The following is a 19204-nucleotide window of genomic DNA, read 5'->3' as shown; positions in this document are numbered from 1 at the left end:
CCTGGCAGCGTGAGCCCGGGGCCTGTGGTGGGTGGCCGGGGTGCGAGGGAGCCTCAGGAGGGGTTTCAGGTAGAGAAGAGGGGTCCCCATGGGTTGCATGAATTTACCTTGGGGCAGAAAGGGGTAGGTGCCTCCAGGTCTCTGATCTCTGAGATATTCCGAGAAGATGGAGTCTGCATCTGGGTACATTGGTCACTAAGATTTGGCATTAAAATGTGACCTGGCTTCTCAGCCTAACACAGGGGCTCCCAACCTTGGAATCCTGTGGGAGATTTAAAAGCTAGGAATGTCTGGATCCCATGCCCAGAGATTCTCATCTGTCTGGGGTGAGGCCTGGGCCTTCAAAAAGCGCCCCAGCTGACTCTCTGCAGCTGGGGCAGAGAACCTCTGACTTACTGGCTTTGTGATCCTAAGTAAGTGACCTCAGTTGCCCCATCTGTAAAACGGGACTTCAGATATCTCACAGAGGTGTTTTGAGGATTTTCTAGCAGACGTAAAAATAACACGTACTAAGATTAGTTGTAAAGCAGATTTCTGGGAAGGGCTTTCTATAATTCTAGACAACATTCCTGCAAGATAAGAGGAACTCTTACATAATGGGTAGGAACAGGAGTTCTGCAGTGACTCCTTGAGTGTGAATCCCAGCACTGACTTACTAGCTGTGTGTTCTTGTGTATGTCACCCAACCTCTCTGTTCTTCAAGTTTCCTTTCCTCTAATATGGGACAATAACAGTACTTACCACCAGGGGTTATTGTGGTTACTGGAGAATGAAATAAGGTGTGGTTCTAACCCGAGGGAGGGTGGTTTTGTCCCCCTTCCTTCCCCGGGAACATCTGGCAAAGTCTGGAGACATTTTTGGTTGTCACAGCTGGCAGGGAAGAATTCTACTGGCACCCAGTGGGTAGAGGTTGTGATCCTGCTAAACATGTTATGATGTAAACACTCTACAGAAGAATTATTCAACCCAACTTCAACGGTGTAATACCATGAAATAACCCTGAAATACCACAATGTTCATAAAGCCCTCAGCAAGTACCCGGCATATAGTAAAGCGTTCACTGATACTGACGTTCTCTCTGCCATCTAAATGCCAAGCAGGTGGCCCGACCCATGGCATCGTTCTCAGTCGGTACCTCTGAAGCCAGGAAGCTGAGCCTGGCTGCCTCTGGACACATAACCAACCACAGAGCCACTCAGTGCTAGGCCCAGCACTGACAGCTTTACACGGGTGCTCTCCCATGACCCTTCAACAACCTATGAGGTGTCCTGCTATTATTCGTGTCATTTTAGAGGAGGAAACTGAGGTTCAGGGAGGCTCACAAGTCACCAAACTAGAAAGTGACTGTGCTTAAACTTAGGCCTGTCTGCTCTTAAGGTGAGAACAGTGGCAGTGCGTATAGAAAACTACCATTTTTTCAGAAAAGGTAGGATGTGTACTTGTTTATGTATAAAATGTCTAGATGGGAACAAAATAAACTGGCAACAATGGTTGTCTCTGGGGAGAATTGGGAACCTGGGAACAGGGGAGGGACAGCAATTTTTCACTGCTGTGTTTGGAACCTATGAATGTATTATCTACCCAGGTCTCTGCAGAAGCAGGGAGGTGGGTATCTTAGGGGAAGGATGAAAGATGCCTAGGTTTTCTCTGGCGAGCAGTGGAGATTTTCACACAGGGGCACCTGCCCCACCCTACTCGGTCCCAGTCAGAGGGCCTTCTGGGGACAGGGGAGGGGTGGGTCCTGGTGTATATCATGCAGGACAGAGGCAAGCTGCAGTAGGATAAAGGGGTCCCCCTCCTCCACTCAGCCCACCAAGCTGCTGTGGCCATGTCCAAGTCTGCACAGAAGGACAAAAGCTTAAGGCCACACTTTCCCACAACCAACTCTCACTTCAGCCAGAGCACTTGTGTTTTTATAAAACCACTTTCTGTATCAGGTTTATGGGACAGAATGAGCTGTCAAACACAAATGCCCTCTGGGGCCAGGTGAGTAACATATGAAGCTGGGCTGGTGTCATACAATAGGGAGTGGTGGGGACTGTGGCAAATACATCTCCTGGGTAAGAGGTAGCTGCAACTCAGCTCCTGTTCATTGTTGCTCTGCAAGAAGGCAGGCCCAGTAATGCTGCTGCTGGATCTTCCGATTTCTTAAGCAAAGCCAGAATCAGTCTACGTAAGATTTTTTGAGTGTCTAGGCTCTGAGCCAGATTTCCAGGCTCGAAAACATCCTCTTTGGACATCAATTTTTGTCATCTGCAAAATGGAGAAAAAATTCCTCCCAAAATGCATAACCTGATCATACAGATGAGGAAATATCAGAGAAACAAGACAGAGGCAGCATTCTACAAAACCACTGGCTCACGCATAGCACAGGGAGATCAGCTCAGTGCTTTGTGACCGCCTGGAGGGGTGGGAGGGAGGGAGACGCAAGAGGGAAGAGATATGGGAACATATGTATATGTATAACTGATTCACTTTGTTATAAAACAGAAAGTAACACACCATTGTAAAGCAATTATACTCCAATAAAGATGTTAAAAAAAAACAAAACACTGGCTCAGACTCTTCAAAAATGTTGATATTACAAAGGACAAAGAAAGGCTGTCCCAAATAAAAGGTGACTAAAGAGACATGACAACCCAATGCAGTGCATGATCCTGGATGGAAAAATCACTACAAGAAAGGACATGATTAGGACAAAGAGGGAAACTGAAAATGAATGTTGTTGTATTAGATAATAGTATCGCATCAATGTCAAATTTCCTGAATTTGATCATCGAATTGTGGTTCTGTAGAGGAATGTCCTTGGTTTAAGGAAGAAATCTGTAACTAATGCATATGGCTCAGGGAGAAAACATACTGTCATTCTCATTACTCACACTTTCAGTATTTGCAAATTTGCCTACTTGCTGAGGTCAAACAAGGTGACCCTCTGCCTTCTTTCAGCTCATGCTGTAAACAAGTATCCTTTTCACAGTCTATTTAGTGCTACGTTTTTCACATTTTGGTGCTTTTTGTTGGTGATTTCACTAATTAAGATGGTCCCCAAGGGTAACAATGAAGTGCTGTCTAGTGTTCAGAGCACAGGAAGGCTGTGATGTGCCTTACGGAGAAAATGTGTGTTATGTAAGTTTCAGTCACAAGTGAGTGATAGTGCTGTTGTGATAGCAATAGCGTGTAAGTTCAATGTTATATATAACATATTAAGGCGTCTTTAAAAAGAAACACACAAAACACAAGGCTGTGTATTGATTGGTTGACAAAAATGTTGTGACCAGAGGCTTGCAGGAACATAACCCCATATTTCTCTTAGGAGAAATACTAATTCAGTGTTCTGTGACTATAGAACAGAACCACTGCGAATAAGAACTGACTGTATATATATTTCAGTTACTCTTCATGGAACTTTTGGGGGTAGGTTTGAAATTTCCCAAAATGTTGAAAAAAATTTTTTTGTTTAGAGGCTCACCTATTGGGGCACCAGGAGAAAATACCAGGCAGTCCAGACCCAACAAATACAGACACAAGAGGAGGTGTCCCTTATGAGTATATTTCTGCGTTCGCACACGCACACACACGCACACAATCGACACTGAACGGGGAGGGGGGTCAAGACGGAAAGGACAGGAGGCACCCAGGTGGCACTGGCACAGGGGAGGAGGAGGGACAAAGGGAGCGTTTGTCCCCTCTCTGGCTCCCACCGGTGGCTTCAGAACAGGAGGTGAACCTGGAGCTGGAAGAACAGGAAGTGCTTATTCTCTTAGAGGAAAGTTTCAAAGTGCAGTAATTTCTCTTTAAAAAAAAGCCTCTTCCCTCCACTCTCTGCCCCCTGACAAAAGCCCAGCCCCCTATACGGGCTGTCCTTGAGGCTGGGCCGGGACAAGGTCGTGGGGAAGGGCGTAAGGCCAAAGCTCCGAAGTGCCCAGCCCAGGAGGGCTTAGGCATAGTGGCTGCCGGGGGTCAGGGGGTGGTCCCCTCTGTGGTCCAGCTGGTCCTGCAGGCGGGCAAACTCGGCCAGCTCATTGAGCTCCTGGAACTGTCGGTCCGTCTTATGGCTGACCAGTGAGCGGTAGAAGTGGACAGCAAAGACGATAAAGATCAGGCCGAAGGGCACCATAATGGTGGTGGAGGCGATGGCGGCGGCCTGTCCTGGGGTGATGCCGCCGGTGCTGCCGCTGACGTTGGCGGCTGCGCCGCTGGCCGGGGGCTTGCTGGTGGGCCGCACCTGACCCGGCTGTTTCTTGAGAGGCAAGAACTTGACCCAGCAGAGCAGCACGACCTCAGCCAGGAAGAGCAGCGTGCCGATGACAGTGGAGAAGGCCCAGGCCAGCTCGATGTGGCGGTGCATGCGCTCGTGGGGCGACTCTTTGACCGAGTTGAGGTTGTGCACGTTGCTCACCGCCTCAATATTGGGCAGGATGCAGGTGCTGATCATGAGCGCAAACAGGTGCACGGCCACCAGCACCGTGGTGCAGGCACTGAAGGCGATGAGCAGCCCCGGCGGGTAGTCGTGGTCAGCGTCCAGCTGCACCTCCACCATCGCCACCTGGGGTGGGGGGGGGGAGGAAGAGGTGGGCTAAGTGACAGGATAGTCATGGCTCAGAAGCTCTCCTCCCATCAAGCTCTGGGACCCTGGGTAAGTCACTTAGCCTCTCTGAGCCTCAGTGTCCATATCTGTATAATGGGGATAAGACGACCCACCCACTTAGGGTTGAGAAGCGGCAGGAAGTACTGGTAGAGGGCGCAGGCTTGGAGCCCGGGCTGCCTGGATTTGAATCCCAGTTCTGCCACTCACGAGCTACGTGTCCTTGGGAAAGTCACTGAACCTCTCTGTGCCTCAACTCTCTTATTTGTAAAGTAGGGATATGGTATCAGTTAACAGGATTATTTTAACAATTAAATGAGAGCTCCTGGTAGATGGCAAACACCTCCCAAATAGTAATCATCACAAATGGTTAAAATGGTAAGTTTTATGTAAATTTCACTATGATAAAAAAGTTTACATGAATGAAAAAAGGCTCCCTTCCTGTTGGCACCACACTCCCAATTCCCAAGCAGAGGTTTCTTATTGAAAATTATTCTATTTTTTAAAATAAATTTATTTTATTTATTTTTGGCTGTGTTGGGTCTTCGTTGCTGCGCACAGGCTTTCTCTAGTTGCAGAGAGCAGGGGCTACTCTTCATCGTGGTGCGTGGGCTTCTCATCGCAGTGGCTTCTCTTGTGGCCGAGCATGGGCTCTAGGCACGCGGGCTTCAGTAGTTGCAGCACGCGGGCTCAGTAGTTGTGGTGCATGGGCTTAGTTGCTCCGCAGCATGTGGGATCTTTCCGGACCAGGGCTCGAACACGTGTCCCCTGCATTGGCAGGCAGATTCTCAACCACTGCGCCACCACGGAAGTCCCAAGCAGAGGTTTCCTCATGCCCTGCTCTGGGGACAAGGAGAGGGGTGGGGTGAAGGGATGAAGGCCCTCCCAGGTCATGCCTGGGCCCTTTCTGAGAACACAGTGCACCAACCAAGAAGGAATTAAGAGAGGCTTCCCAGAAGAGTTGGGCTCTGGCTGGGTGCTGCGGTGCAGTCGGCAAGCCCCAGGGCCATCTCCTCCTCCAGCCCCAGTGCTGGGCTCAGGGCCCCAGGGCTGATCCCCAGTTCCTGGAGACCTGTGGATCTGGGGTCACCAGGGGCATGCTCCAGGCCCGCCACCCACCTCCTGTCACCTGGGCCTTGCAAATCACCCCCATGTGAAGGATCCAGCTCATCAGATATGGGCCGGGAGAAGCGGGCAGTGGGCACACTGCCAGGGTCTGTCTGCAGAGGCTGGAGGGAGTGGGGAAGCAAGTGCCAACGGCAACACCATTAAGGAGAATGACCTTCATAAAGGGTTCGCTGTGTGTGCCAGGCTCAGAAGGGGGAGGCTTGATGCTGAAATGTACCCACGAGCCCCACACCTGCCCCGACCCCTCCTTACTCCGGGGGAGGGGGTGGGCTCCTTCCTTCCCAGCTTTCTTGTTTGTAAGGCCTGGCCCTGTTTGCTTTCATTTCTTGTACCTCCACAGCCTTCCTAGGCCTGGAAAGGCAGTGTAGGGCAGTGGTTAGGAGCACAGGCTCTGGAACCAGGTTGCCTGCTTTGAGCCCTGACTGCTCTGCCCTTTATTAGGCTGTGAGGCTCTGGCAAGTTCCTTTAAATTTCTGGGCCTAAGTTTCCTTATCTGTAAAAAACAGAATATTGGGGGACTTCCCTGGGGGTCCAGTGGGTAAGACTCCGCACTCCCAATGCAGGGGGCCCAGGTTTGATCCCTTGTCAGGGAACTAGATCCCGCATGCCACAACTAAGACCCAGATCAGCCAAAATTAATCAATTAATTAATTAATAATTAAAAAAATAGAAAATTGGGGGAATTCCCTGGCAGTCCAGTGGTTAGGACTAGGTGCTCTCACTGCCGGGGCCCAGGTTCAATCCCTAGTCGGGGAACTAAGATCCCACAAGTTGCACGGTGTGGCCAAAAAAAAAAAAAAAGACTGGTACATCACTCAGAGTTGTGAGGACTGAGTTAATCCCACATTAAATACTCAGTGCCTGGCACAGAGTAAACCCTCAATAAAAGAGGCTTTACTATTATTATTGTTATTCAGTTTAAAAACCTCACCCTCAATCCCAGTGTCTCTATATGAAACCCGCTGGGTTTCTGTCCTCCTGTCCAGCCTGAGAAAACCAAAGCCAAATTGGCAGCCCTGGGTTTTGGCTCCAGAAACACCCTTGCTTCCCTGGGTGACCTTGGTCAAGACCTTCCCTGTTGTCTCTGAAAAAGGAGGGTATGTGGCAAAATTAAGGTCGCTGTCTAGAGCTGATCTGGGGTTGGACACTTTGAGAATTTGGTGAAAATACTGGATACGCCTTAAGACAGCCAGGTATATACAGTCATATGACTTTGCAGACAATTTCAACAGGAGTCACAGACTTCTGTCTTAGAATTCCCACAACTGATGATTGTATAAACTTTTCATCCCAGGAGTTTGTAAAATGTTTCAAGCCCATCTAAATCTGGGGCAGTGCCATGAGGATTCTGACCATTTTTAGGATCACTCACTGGTGGCCTAAGGCCAACGCTGAGATTGCTCAGCACACGCGGGTGAGGGATGCAGGGCATCCGGGCAGGCCACCAGGGCACGGCAGGTTAAGGGCTGCACCCCGGGCTCCCTGGTCTCTGTCCCCGGGCCTGACCACACTGGAGAAGGGGGGCACCTCCGGCAGGGCGTACCTCCTGCCACGTTCCCCCCTCCCCAGCACTTCCTCTTCCTGTTTTGGCCTGCTGCCCCGGAACCTGAAACCGGAGAAGGGACCAGCAGGAGAGTCTGTTGCTTGGCTGCCTCAGGTCCACTGGCTACTAATTCACTCACCTGAAATGTCCAGACCCATTAGGTGCATCAGGCCCTGAGCTGGTTGCTGGGGGTCTATACGGCGGCAGGGGCAGGGGGAACGACACACACATATACAGGTATATGTTCTCTTAAGCCTGGTATCTCTACCTCTACAGAGCCATTCGGAGTGAACTGGCTCCTCCACTTACAAAGCTGGTAACCTCTCTATGCCACAGGTTCTACATCTATAAAATAGGGGCTGTTATGAGGGTTCAACAGATTAATGAATACAAAGCCCTTAGCACAAGATCTGTCATATATATATATATATATATACGCTTAATAAAGTGTCAATGATTACTAGCAACATTATTATTACTTTTTTACAAATGAGGAAACTGAGGCTCTGTGCAAAGGGGGTAATACCATTTTCCTCACACCTGCTACTACAGACCGAATGTCTGCAAACCCTCTAAATTCATATTTTAAATCCTAACCCCCAAGGTGATGGTGTGAGGAGGTAGGGCCTTTGGGGGTGATTATGTCTTGGGGGTGGTGCCCTAGTGCCCTTACAGGAGAGTTGCCCCCAGCAGAGACCCCCTCACCACTCCTGCCAGGTGAGGACAGTAGTCAGTGTCTATGAACCCGGAAGCCAGCCCCTCACCAGACACTGAATCTGCTGGCACCTTGATCTTGGACTTCTAGTCTCCAGAACTGTGAGAAATAAACATCTGTTGTTTATAAGCCACCCAGCTTGTGGTATTCTGTTATAGCAGCCCAGACAGACTAAGACAATCACTGAGGGGATTAAATGAGGTCTTGACAGGGGTTTAACAAAGGGCCAGCCCCCAGAAGGTACTCAATAACTCTTAGTTAAAAAGAAAAACGCGGGGCTTAAAGTGGAAGACAAACAGCCCCTGTACGCCCTCAGCTGAGGCTGCTGGGAGCTGACCCTGTGTGCCCGTGTTCTGTTCCCTGGGGAGGGTGAGGGGCTCAGACCCCCCACTCTGGGCCTGGCCTGCTCCAGCTCCAAACCCTCGGTACAAGGAGAATGCGTGCCCCACGGCACAGCTGGCCAGATGGCCACCTTGGCAGGACAGGGACCACCTTGCCGGACCCTCAGGCTCTAGAGCCGTACACACAGCTGTTGGGACACACCTGGCCTGGGGACACCAGAATTTCCCCCGAGGTCTTGGGCTGGTGGGGAGCCTGGGCAGCTCAGCCTGTGACGCTGGGCCTTCTGAGGAGAAGGGGCCTTGCCGTGCTCCAGAAGAAACCCCATCATCCTCGCCGGACCCTACAGTTCCTGGAACTTGGAGCACGCTGGCGGGCTGTGTGTACCGTTCCCACATTGGGGACCAAGCTCAGTGTCCTGGGGCTGCGTGAACGAATGGCTGGCACAAATCATGGCTCCTGAGGAAAACTGTTCACAGGAATAAAAACTACTGCTTTTTTCAGAATGCGTCCCACTTTGGAAATCTCCCCAAGGGCAGGGAGGGTAAAGCCAGGGGGGGCCATCTCGGAATCTGGCAGGCAACTCCCAGGGCCCCAGCTGAGTCCCAGAGAGATCAGATCAGATTGCAAGCAGCTTCGCAAGGTAAATATAGCCAGAGTGCTGGGCCGTTAACCTAAAATAAACAGCTCCCAGCCAGCCATAGGCCTGCTTAAACCTGGCCATATGGGTCCTAAAGGGTGAGGGACGGCCAGCCCCACCTCACTCTGGTCCGCGGACCTCTTGACACCACCACCCCGCCACGGGGACACCAAACCTCTAGCACGAGCCAAGAAGAGGCTCCTGAGAAGGGCAGGGCCTGGCTGGCCTCGCTGGGTGTCTGCCCACCACGCCCGGATGCCAACCACTCTTCTCACTCCTGTTGGGCTCCATGGAGACCCCTGCCACCTGGCACCGAGGCCAGGCCCTTCCAAGGCAGCCTTCCCATGCCTGGCCTGACCCGGGCGCCCAACAGCTGGAAGACACAACTCTCCTTTCCCAAGCCTGGGCTTCTCCTGTTCACTGGAGCCGCCATGCCACAGTCACCCTGGGTCACCGAGCGCTGCCTGAGCCTGCTGGCCCCCCCTCCGATGCAAACTATCTATTAAGAGAGGATTGAGGGCTCATGCAGTAATTTACAAACTCTTTTGACCACCATCGACCAGTATTCCAAAGGTTTCCCTAAATAGACACACACCCATTTATAACAGAAACAAGTTTCTCCAAACAATAATTACCCTGAAAGCGTGCTAACCCAGCCTCCTCTTACACGTGACGCATGCTGCTGCTTTCTGTTTCATTCCACTCTTATTCCAAAAAAAGAACACACAAAAAACCTGCCGGTTGCAAATCAATGTCACAAGCCACTAACAGGTTGAACCTGCAGGTTGGGGGGAGGGGGTAGAGAACAGGCCTAGCCTTTCTCTTCATCTGGCTAATTTTGATGTCCTCAGGTTTTTACCTTCCAAGTCACCCCTGTTCCATGGCCTCCCAGGTGAGGACAGGGCCATTCATTCGTTCATGGACTATTTTTTTTTTTGTGGCTGCGCTGCGCGGCTTAAGGGATCTTAGTTCCTCAACCAGGGATTGAACCCCTGCCCTCAGGAGTGAAAGTGCAGAGTCCTAACCACTGGACCGCCAGAGAATTACCCTCATGGACAACTTTCATTGAGAATTTACTATGTGCCTTAAGGATCTTGTGGCTCCGCTGGAGAAAAAGCAGGAAGACAGCAGAATCCCTGCCCCAGGGAGGATGACAGGTACTAAACGTTTAGGCAAGTATTTTCAGACGGTGGTAAGTGTCCCTCCACCAACTCTCCTCCACCGCTACGCTTGCCAAACACGTTCTGAAGATGTAATGACACGTCTGGTTTCCTCCACTCTACTTCCCTGTTTCTCTAGCTTCCAGCACTGGGCCTTGTCCCTCTAGGGGCCTCACTAAACGAATATTAAAGGCAAGACTTGACCTTTGGGTATTTCAGCCCAGGGTTTCTAAAGTGTCCAAAGACAATCCTATGTAATCCATCGGAAACCCTAAGAACTCTCATGACATTCCTTTTTCAGCTCATCCTTTCAACTTTTCAATGTTTTTTGTTTTTTGTTTTTTTTTGCGGTATGCGGGCCTCTCACTGCTGTGGCCTCTCCCCTTGCGGTACGCACAGGCTCCGGACGCGCAGGCTCAGCGGCCATGGCTCACGGGCCCAGCCGCTCCGCGGCACGTGGGATCCTCCTGGACCGGGGCACGAACCCGTGTCCCCTACATCAGCAGGCGGACTCTCAATCACTGTGCCACCAGGGAAGCCCTCAATGTTGTATTTTTATGTACTTTTTTTGTTGTTGTTTTGATTTGTCTTTATGTACTTTTTTTTTTTTTAAATTTCTGGCCACACAGCTTGTGGAATCTTAGTTCCCCAACGAAGGACTGAACCCGCGTCCCTGCAGTGGAAGTGTGGAGTCTTAACCACTGGACCACCAGGAAAGTCCTCTATGTACCTTTTAATACTTATGTTTTATTAGCACACATATCATTCATTACCATACATATACGTATACATATACACATAGGGTGCATACACATGTATACAAATACTGAACCTAGTGTTGACAATATTTTGAGCGGGGTGTGCACTCAAAAAGTTTGGAGACCACTTAAATCAGGGGTCGCCAAACTGGCCTTCAGTGTACTTCTTTGCAAATAAAGTTTTACTGGCACACAGCCATGCCCACTCATTTATCTAAGGTCTGTGGCTGCTTTTGAGCTAAAATAGCAGAATTGAGTACAGGTTTCCCCCTATAATGTACCTCTGAAACCTTTTGTAAGGTGAAATGGCCTAAAGGGATGGAGCAATTACCTTAGGAGACATCTTACTAACAGATGCACAAATAAACCGGGATTAAAGCACAGATGCTAAAAGACACAGCTCAAAGCTCTGGCGACCTGATGCCGAGATGCTGAGTGCGGTTCCGGGGAAGGGAGTTTGGTGGTGCCAGTCTCACCCCTTGGGGTGCGGCTGCCTCTATAACGGCTCACTGCAAATGCTGTTTTCGCTTTTTACCTTTCTTTGGTAAAAGTAAAAATTCTTTTTGGGTTTCTTTCAGGTTAGTGAAAACAGGTACTAACGTAGGTCTTTCGTAAAAGCGAGGTGGTGTAAAGCGAACTTTCGAAAAGTAGGGGACACCTGTAGTTATCACTGAGACTGTGTGGCCTGCAAAGCTGAAAATACTTACTTTATAGAAAAAGTTGGTCCGTTCCTGGGTTAGACCAATGCTCCCAAGAAGGGCTGTCAAACCACAGTCCCAGAAGATTCTCCTCTGAAGAGTTTGTGGTTCCATCCGTTTTCTTTTTGTTTTTTTTGGCCATACCGCACAGCTTGCGGGATCTTAGCTCCCCGACCAGGAATTGAACCCACGCCTTTGGCAGTGAAAGCATGGAGTCCTAACCACTGGACTGCCAGGGAATTCCCGTGTTTCTATCAGCTTAAGGCATCCCTTCTGGGGAGCATATTCAAGGCCTCCCAGAAGAAGTTCCACCAGAGAGAAACTTGCTCTTGTTTAAACTTTCTCAGTTTCATTTCTCCAGGGAATCGCCTTCCCAACATTGATTACCACAGTGCCACCTTGGGAAGCCCTAGAGCTCTCCTTCATCAGCCCTGGATCCAGCAGAAATCAGCTGAGCTCAACAGAGACCCTGGCTGAAAATTCCAGACACGTGCCACAGGCACTTGTGAAGTTTTCCAAAAGGCTTCTCCGCTAGGCAGGGAGTGCCTTCCCCTTGGGACATTCAGCAAAGTTCCATTTGTACATGGCCCAGAGTGCAGAACTGCACATCTGGAAGACTTCAAAGGCCCAGTTTTCAACTAACAGCAAGGGACACGGTGAGAGGGTGGTTGAGTAGAAAAGACTCCAAGTCAGAGGGACTGGGGCTTGAAATCTACTAGCTGGGTGATCAGAACCTCTGTAAGCCTCTGCGGAGGTGACAGTACATATGTTTAAGAGCTGTTCTGAGGATTAAGTAAGAATGAAAGAAAAGGATCCAGGCTCTTGCCTGGTGTTCAGTAAATAGTAACATCTTCAACATTATTCAAGAATTCATCATGGAACTCCTCTGCTCCAAAACCTTCCATGGCTCCCCATTGCCGATACCAGAGTTCAAACGTCCCAAACAGCAAGTCAAGGCCCTGCACCATCTAGTCTGGCTAGATTCATCTTCCTCTACTATCCCCAACACACCCTCAACTCCAGCCACACCACACTCTCTGCCTTTTCCTGGAGACCCTATAATTCCTCACCTTAGTAACTGTGCTCCTAATACTTCCTCTGACAGAGGGTTCTTCCCTAAGCCCTAACTCTACCACCCTCGAGGCTAGGCTGGAATCACATTCTTCTAAACCATTTAACCCTTATAAAAGAAGCCCTGGGAATTCCCTGGTGGTCCAGTGGTTAAGGTTCAGTGCTTTCACTGTCGTGGGCCCGGATGCAATTCCTGGTGGGGAAACTAGGATCCCACATGCCACAGCATGGCCAAAAAAAAAAAAAGCAGTCCCAACATCATGGGAACAAGGGTGAGAGAGTTTCCGTTGTACCTGGGCCAGGTACTTTTCTAAGTGCTTTGCAAATACAAATGAATCCTCACACCAAGCCTATGAGGTTGGTATTACTATTACCCCCATTTTACAGAAGAGGAGGCTGAGGCCCAGAGACATTAAGCAATTTCCCCAGGATCTCACAGTTATAAGTGGTAGAGCCGGGGTTTGAACCCAAGCTGTCTGGCTCCAGAGTCCCGGTTCTTACTCTGCTCTACAATACGCGAGCCTCCCAGCTCGGTCCTCCCACCACTCTCTCTGGTGCTTCCTCTCCCGTAGCAGTGGGGCCACACCACAGTCACAGGGCCCCACAGCTTACCAGCCAGGTAACCTCGGACAAGTCATTCACTGCGGAACCACACCTACCCTCACTCCCCAGGCTGTGAAAATCACAAGAGATAGTACAAGGAGCATACTTAGTACAACGTCTAGCCTATTCCAAGAGCCCAATCGACAATGGCAATGATTAGCATGAGTAAAGAGCACCAGGACTTCCCTGGTGGGGCAGTGGTTAAGAATCCGCTTGCCAATGCAGGGGACAGGGGTTCGAGCCCTGGTCCGGGAAGATCCCACATGCCGCAAAACAACTAAGCCTGTGTGCCACAACTACTGAGCCTGTACTCTAGAGCCCAAGAGCCACAACTACTGAGCCCATGTGCTGCAACTACTGAAGCCCGCGTGCCTAGAGCCCGTGCTCTGCAACAAGAGAAGCCACCGCAATGAGAACCCAGTGCACCGCAATGAAGAGTAGGCCCCGCTCGCTGCAGCTAGAGAAAAGCCCGCGCGCAGCAACGAAGACCCAATGCAGCCAAAAATAAAATAAATAAAATAAAATAAAGAATCTGCCTTCCAAAGCAGGCGACGTGGGTTCGATCCCTGGTTGGGGAACTAAGATCCCACATGCCATGAGGCAACTAAGCCCACACACCAAAACTACTGAGCACGTGGGCCACAACTAGAGAGAAGCCCACACGCCGCAGTGGAGGATGCCACGAACCGCAACTAAGACCCGATGCAGCAAAAATAAAATAAATAAATAAATAAATATTAAAAAAGAAAAAAAGTAATGAGCACCATGAGTAATTTGTTCCTCATCTCCACGCCCCCTGAACTCGGAACGTGTCACAGAGGCTCAATAATGCCTTATGATTTGAGCCCTTCCTTCCAACTCATTTTCAGAGAAATTCCAAGCAGCTTCTGAACCCACTCTGGAACCTGGGAACAAAAGGGTGCTGGCAGGTGGAGAACTTGAGGAGGCAGATAATCCAAAAATAATTGATCCCAGGTCACAGAAAGCATTTTGTTTACCCTTCCCAATTATCTACTGCTTAGGCTAACGTTACAGGCTGCCCTTCCCAGCACACCACGATGGCTACGTGTGCTCACCGCGGCCCCAAGGGGACAGGGTCAGGCCGAGGCTGGCTGCCTCTTGCTGAGAGGTAAACTGAGGCACAGATGGCCCGAGTCATGGCACCCTCGGCTCAAGGAGCACTTGCAGGCTGCTGATCATGTGCTACATCCAGGGCCCCTGGTTTTAAGAGTCTGGGTGCTGAGCCCAGACAAGTTCTGCCATTTCTGGAAATGCCATCAGGAACGGGAATCTTGTCTGAAGACAATTCCTCAATCCTTCGTGGGCCATCGGACCTTGTAATGACTCCACATGCAAGTCCACGGGAGAACAGAATATGTGCCTCCTTTGCACACATGAGAAAACTGGCCCCGAAGACTAAAGCCGTTGTCTGAGGTCCCACGGCCTCAGGGCACCTGGCCAGGCCCTTCCACCCATGAACGGGGAGTCTCTCCATCCCCTCCAGGCTCTTGGGAGACCCTCCCTCAATCTCACCTTGTGCGCAGGTGAGTCTGGCATCCTCACCAACTCTCCCACCCTTGGAAATCAAAGGTCACGTCATGTCACTTCTTCTGGTGTTCCAGGTCTCTAGGAAGGAAGCCCTCTGGGGGCAGGAAGTTGGTTGTGCTGACTCACAGGCCAAGGGAGAGTAGTCCAGGAAACCTGCTCACCCTAGTTTCCATGGCGCTTGGCTGTGTGGCACCCCTTCCTCTCCAAGTATCCTTCACGAGGCTGGGTGGCTTTGGTGGGATCGGGATGCGGGCAGACCCGCCCTGCTGAGCACCCGCTCTCCACCCTAACGCCATCTCCTCCACTCATTTCCAGACTCATGGCAAATGCACTCTCTTGTAACTGCTTCCCCAGAACAGAGGCTGGTTATGGGGTTTAGCCTTCCCGGCTGGCAGAATTTTGGGGATTTCATCAGTGGAGCCAGGAAGCCTTCTCCACCCTGACTGGGTAAAATAAAGGTCCCTAAGAAACAGCCTGGGTGAGTCAAGGCCCACCAAGTGCCTCTGGCCACCCCTGCTGCCTGACTTCCCCACACTGTTTTTAGCAAGAGGAAGAGGGAGATGACATCTGATTAGGAGGCCCGGCTTCTAAGACACGATTCAAGAAGGCAGGAAAGCGTCACCCTTACTTCTCCTGGAGTGGGAAGGGGCCTGGGCAGCTGTGAATTTATGACCCCAAGAAAAAGAGGAATAGGCAGGGCTTCCCTAGTGGCGCAGTGGTTGAGAGTCCGCCTGCCGATGAAGGGGACGCGGGTTCGTGCCCCGGTCCGGGAGGATCCCACATGCCGCGGAGCGGCTGGGCCCGTGAGCCATGGCCGCTGAGCCTGCGCGTCCGGAGCCTGTGCTCCACAACAGGAGAGGCCACAACAGTGAGAGGCCCGCGTACAGCAAAAAAAAAAAAAAAAAAGAAAAAGAAAAAAGAAAACAGAGGAATATAAGCATCCCACCATCTGAAACCCAGAGAGCTGCTGTGAAGAGCCGACACCCACCCCCTAACTGTAACATTTTATTTTGCTTAAGAGAAGTTTTTCTGCTCTATTTCTCGTTCCCTACAAGGCCTGGTCCTAACAGGTCCCTGGCAGGACATGGCTCAAAGCTCCATACACCACAAATGGTACAAGTGTCCAAGAGAGTTCTGGATGTCAGCCGTCCTGGGTTCAAATCCCGCTCCAGCAGTGAGCTGTGTGGCCTCGGGAAAGTCCCATGAAAAAACTACCTCAAAGAGTGGTCGAGGACTTAGTGCATAAGTTAGGGAACCTACACAGTGCCAAGCACCTAGTGGGTGCTTGGTAAGTGTCAGCTATTCCTAGGATTTGGGGCTGATAGGACAGCACCCCTTCATATAGACCTAAATTAAAAGCTAGAGTGACACTTCTTACAAACACACACATTCTCTCCTCCCCTCTCAAAGGCTTCCTCGATTAAATTCTGAAAGTCAGAGAAACTCAGTAGCAGCCTTCATTCACCAATTCAGAAACCGAGGCCCACATAGGGATTAGTCTGAGGGCGCACAGGCAGCAAGTGGCAGAGCCGGGAGAGCTCTTCCCCAACCTCAATCACCTGGCCTTTCCACCGTGGCCCCAGGGTGCTCTGGGACTGCTAAGGGCTTCTAAAAAGTTCTTGCTCCCGTGCATCGCCCTCTAGTTTGAGGAGCACAGGGAGAGTGCCAGACACGCTCCTTTCCCAAGAAAACACGAAGGGTGCAGCCACCCCTCCCTTAAGGCCAGGGAATTACCTCACTCACTGGTGAGGCAAGAGTGCTCTGGGCTAAAAACCTTGGGGGAGGGGGAGCAGACCCCATTCATGCAGGCTGAGGTCACTGAAAGTGATTATCAGGGCTTGTTCTGTAGCTCCCTGCCCTGGGAGACTCCAAGATCCCCAGCATGAAGGCATCCTCGGGGCCACTTCTCAGCCCAACTTGCAGCCTCACCTACCCTACTCCCCAGAGGCTGGTTCTCACTCCGACCCAGCCCGAATGGGGAGCGGAAACTAAGTCCACCAGCTACATCAAGAAAGAGCCCATTCAACGGGAACATGTCCCATGCTGCTCCCCCACACCCAGTGACTCACTGGCAAGTTTCTGGAGAAGAAATTGAGGTGGGGAGCGGTTGTCAAACCCCCAGGCTGAGGCCTCGGAAAATGCCATAGGAGACAGGGTGTCGGGAAATCCCCTCTACCAGGTAATAAAAGAACCTGGCCTCAAGTGTGGGGGAACTAGGGAGACGCCTCAGGAGTCCTTTACCTCCCAACCTCCTGATACCTGCTTCCAAAGAGATCAGTCCACGTTATGTCTTTCCTTTCCCCCTGAACATCTGTGGGAATGTCTTCTTACAGATCTACGTCGAGGATCCTGCTGTTTCTCCCTCCTTGCTGCATCAAGCTTGCCCATCTGAAGGTATCTGAGCCCCCCAACCCTGGACATGTGTATGATACCGTCTCCCACATCGGGTGTCACGTGTCGCCCACCTCTCATATCCAGCACCTCTGGACCCCTCCCGCGTCCACGACAGCTTTCTCCCAGCTCTTCCCTTCACCCCCAGCCCGCCTGGCCCGCCCAGCCAGCTCCCCTGTGGGCCCCGTCAAGTCTGCGGGTGACAGTGGCCAGACCTGAAAGGGGACAGGGCACGGCGGCCCGAGCTCACCATGGCGAAGCCGGAGAGCAGAGCCGAAGTCCGGCTGGAGGCTTTGAGCTTGGCGCGGCTCAAGTAGAGCTTGCGCCAGGACAGCGCCTGCATGGAGTGCTCGTTTAGGCTCATCACCTCCGAGTAACTCTGGCCGATCCAGTCCGGGTAGGTCACGGCGGGCGGCGGGGGCGACGGCGACCCCGGGGGCTCCCCGTCCCCGCTGCGCCGGCGGCTCCGGCGGCTGCCGCTGGTAGTGTTGCCGCAGCTGAGGGGAAGCTCAGGGCTGTTGCTGCTCGGGGGCGGGGCGGGCTCCGGATGCATGGAGCACGCTGAAAAGGCGCGGGCCGGCCCAGGCGCCTGCGAAGGCAGCGGCCCCCACCCCCCCCCGCACCTCCGCCTCCGCCTCCGGCTGAGGCAGCCGCCGCCTGGGCCCCTGCGCGGGTCCGGCCTGACCCGGCCGGCCGCTAAAGACGAGAAGGTCGAGGAAGCGACTACAGCACAAGCTCGCAAGCCCGCCACGCCGCTTGCAAAAGCCCGGGTCTGCAGAGACGAAAGCCTGCGCGCGAGGCAGCGTCCCGGATCCCTGGGCCCCGGACCCCCGGCGCGCACCACGATTGGCCGCCGCCGCGTGCTGATTTGCATGCTCCCCGCCCACGAGGGGGTGGGCGTGGCCTGCACGAGTCAGGTGACTCGTTCCATCGGACGGTACCGCCCACAGTCCCTGGCCCCGCGCCGTCAGCGTCCGCGCCTCTTCCTGGAAGTGCCCCAGCGCCCGGGCCTCACGGCTCTCCTGCTGCCGGCGCCTCACATCTCCACAGCTGCTCCAGTGGCCCTTCTTCCAGAGCTCGGACTCCTGGGTCGCGCCACCTGAAGTCACCTCTGGGCGCCTCCTGAAGCCCGTTTCCCCCTTGGAACAAGGTGACTCAAGGTCTGCAGAAAAAAAGCAGACTGTGATCTGGAGTTCATTCATTCTCTATTTATTGTGCACCTGCTGGGTGCCAACACTGTTCTGGGCACTGAGGGTAGGGTGGTGAACAAAATGGACAAAATCCCCTGCCTTCGTGGAGCTTACATTCTAGTGGCGGAGACACGCAAACACCGAGGAGTAAATTATAATAGTTTAGAAAGTGATACATGTATAGAAAAAAATAAAGCAGGGAAAGGGGGCACTGGTAGTGCGGGGGCTGCAATTTTAATTGAAAATGCTCTGGACAAGGTGTTTTGTTGTTGTTGTTGTTTTAGGGCAGGGATTTTTTTTGTCTGTTTTGTCCAACTCATTCACTTACAGTTCACTGTCTTCTGAAACAAGCCGGGGTGCAGGATCATAAACCCATTCAGTAAGTTTACTGCGCGCCTATCAAACGCTAGGCTGAGGGATTCCAAGAAAATGGTAACTTTCATGGAATCTTATAGTTTAGTGAAGAGAACAGGCAAACAACAAACAAAATAAGTTCACATCTTTCTGACTTGGTCACTTTTGAGCTGAGACCCGAACCAGCAGTGCAAAGAAGCAGGGACCTGCTTTCCAGGGATGGAAGGGAACAGCAGATGCAAAGACGCTGAAGCAACGATATCTGCCCGTTGGATCATTAGGAGGCCAGTTAAGCTGCAGAATACTGGAGGGCAGAGGGGCAGTGGGGGTAGAGTAGTGAGCTAAGAACTGTTCCCTAGGGTATCGACTCCAGGAGGGCAGGGACCTTCACTGTCGGTTTCACAACTCTACCCCCAGCATCTAGAGTTATTGCTTGGCACACTGCTCAGTAAATATCTGTTGAATGAATAAGTGCGGGAGA

General features: G+C 51.7%; 1 protein-coding gene across 1 annotated transcript in view; it reads right to left on the bottom strand.

The window, feature by feature from the left end:
- Nucleotides 1-1234: 1234 nt before the first annotated feature.
- Nucleotides 1235-19204, bottom strand: part of LOC115855244 (calcium release-activated calcium channel protein 1) — a 40909-nt gene continuing 22939 nt past the window's right edge. The window contains exons 2-3 of the mRNA XM_030860229.2: nt 17430-18341; nt 1235-4546 (exon numbers count right to left, since the gene is read on the bottom strand). Coding sequence (XP_030716089.2) covers nt 3938-4546; nt 17430-18053 — 1233 coding nt within the window. The 5' untranslated portion in view covers nt 18054-18341 and the 3' untranslated portion in view covers nt 1235-3937. The remainder of the gene's footprint in view (nt 4547-17429; nt 18342-19204) is intronic.

This window comes from Globicephala melas, chromosome 13, assembly GCF_963455315.2.
Source record: "Globicephala melas chromosome 13, mGloMel1.2, whole genome shotgun sequence".
Lineage (NCBI taxonomy): Eukaryota > Metazoa > Chordata > Mammalia > Artiodactyla > Delphinidae > Globicephala > Globicephala melas.
Note: the sequence above shows the minus strand (reverse complement) of the source record. Positions and strands in the feature narration are given on the sequence as shown.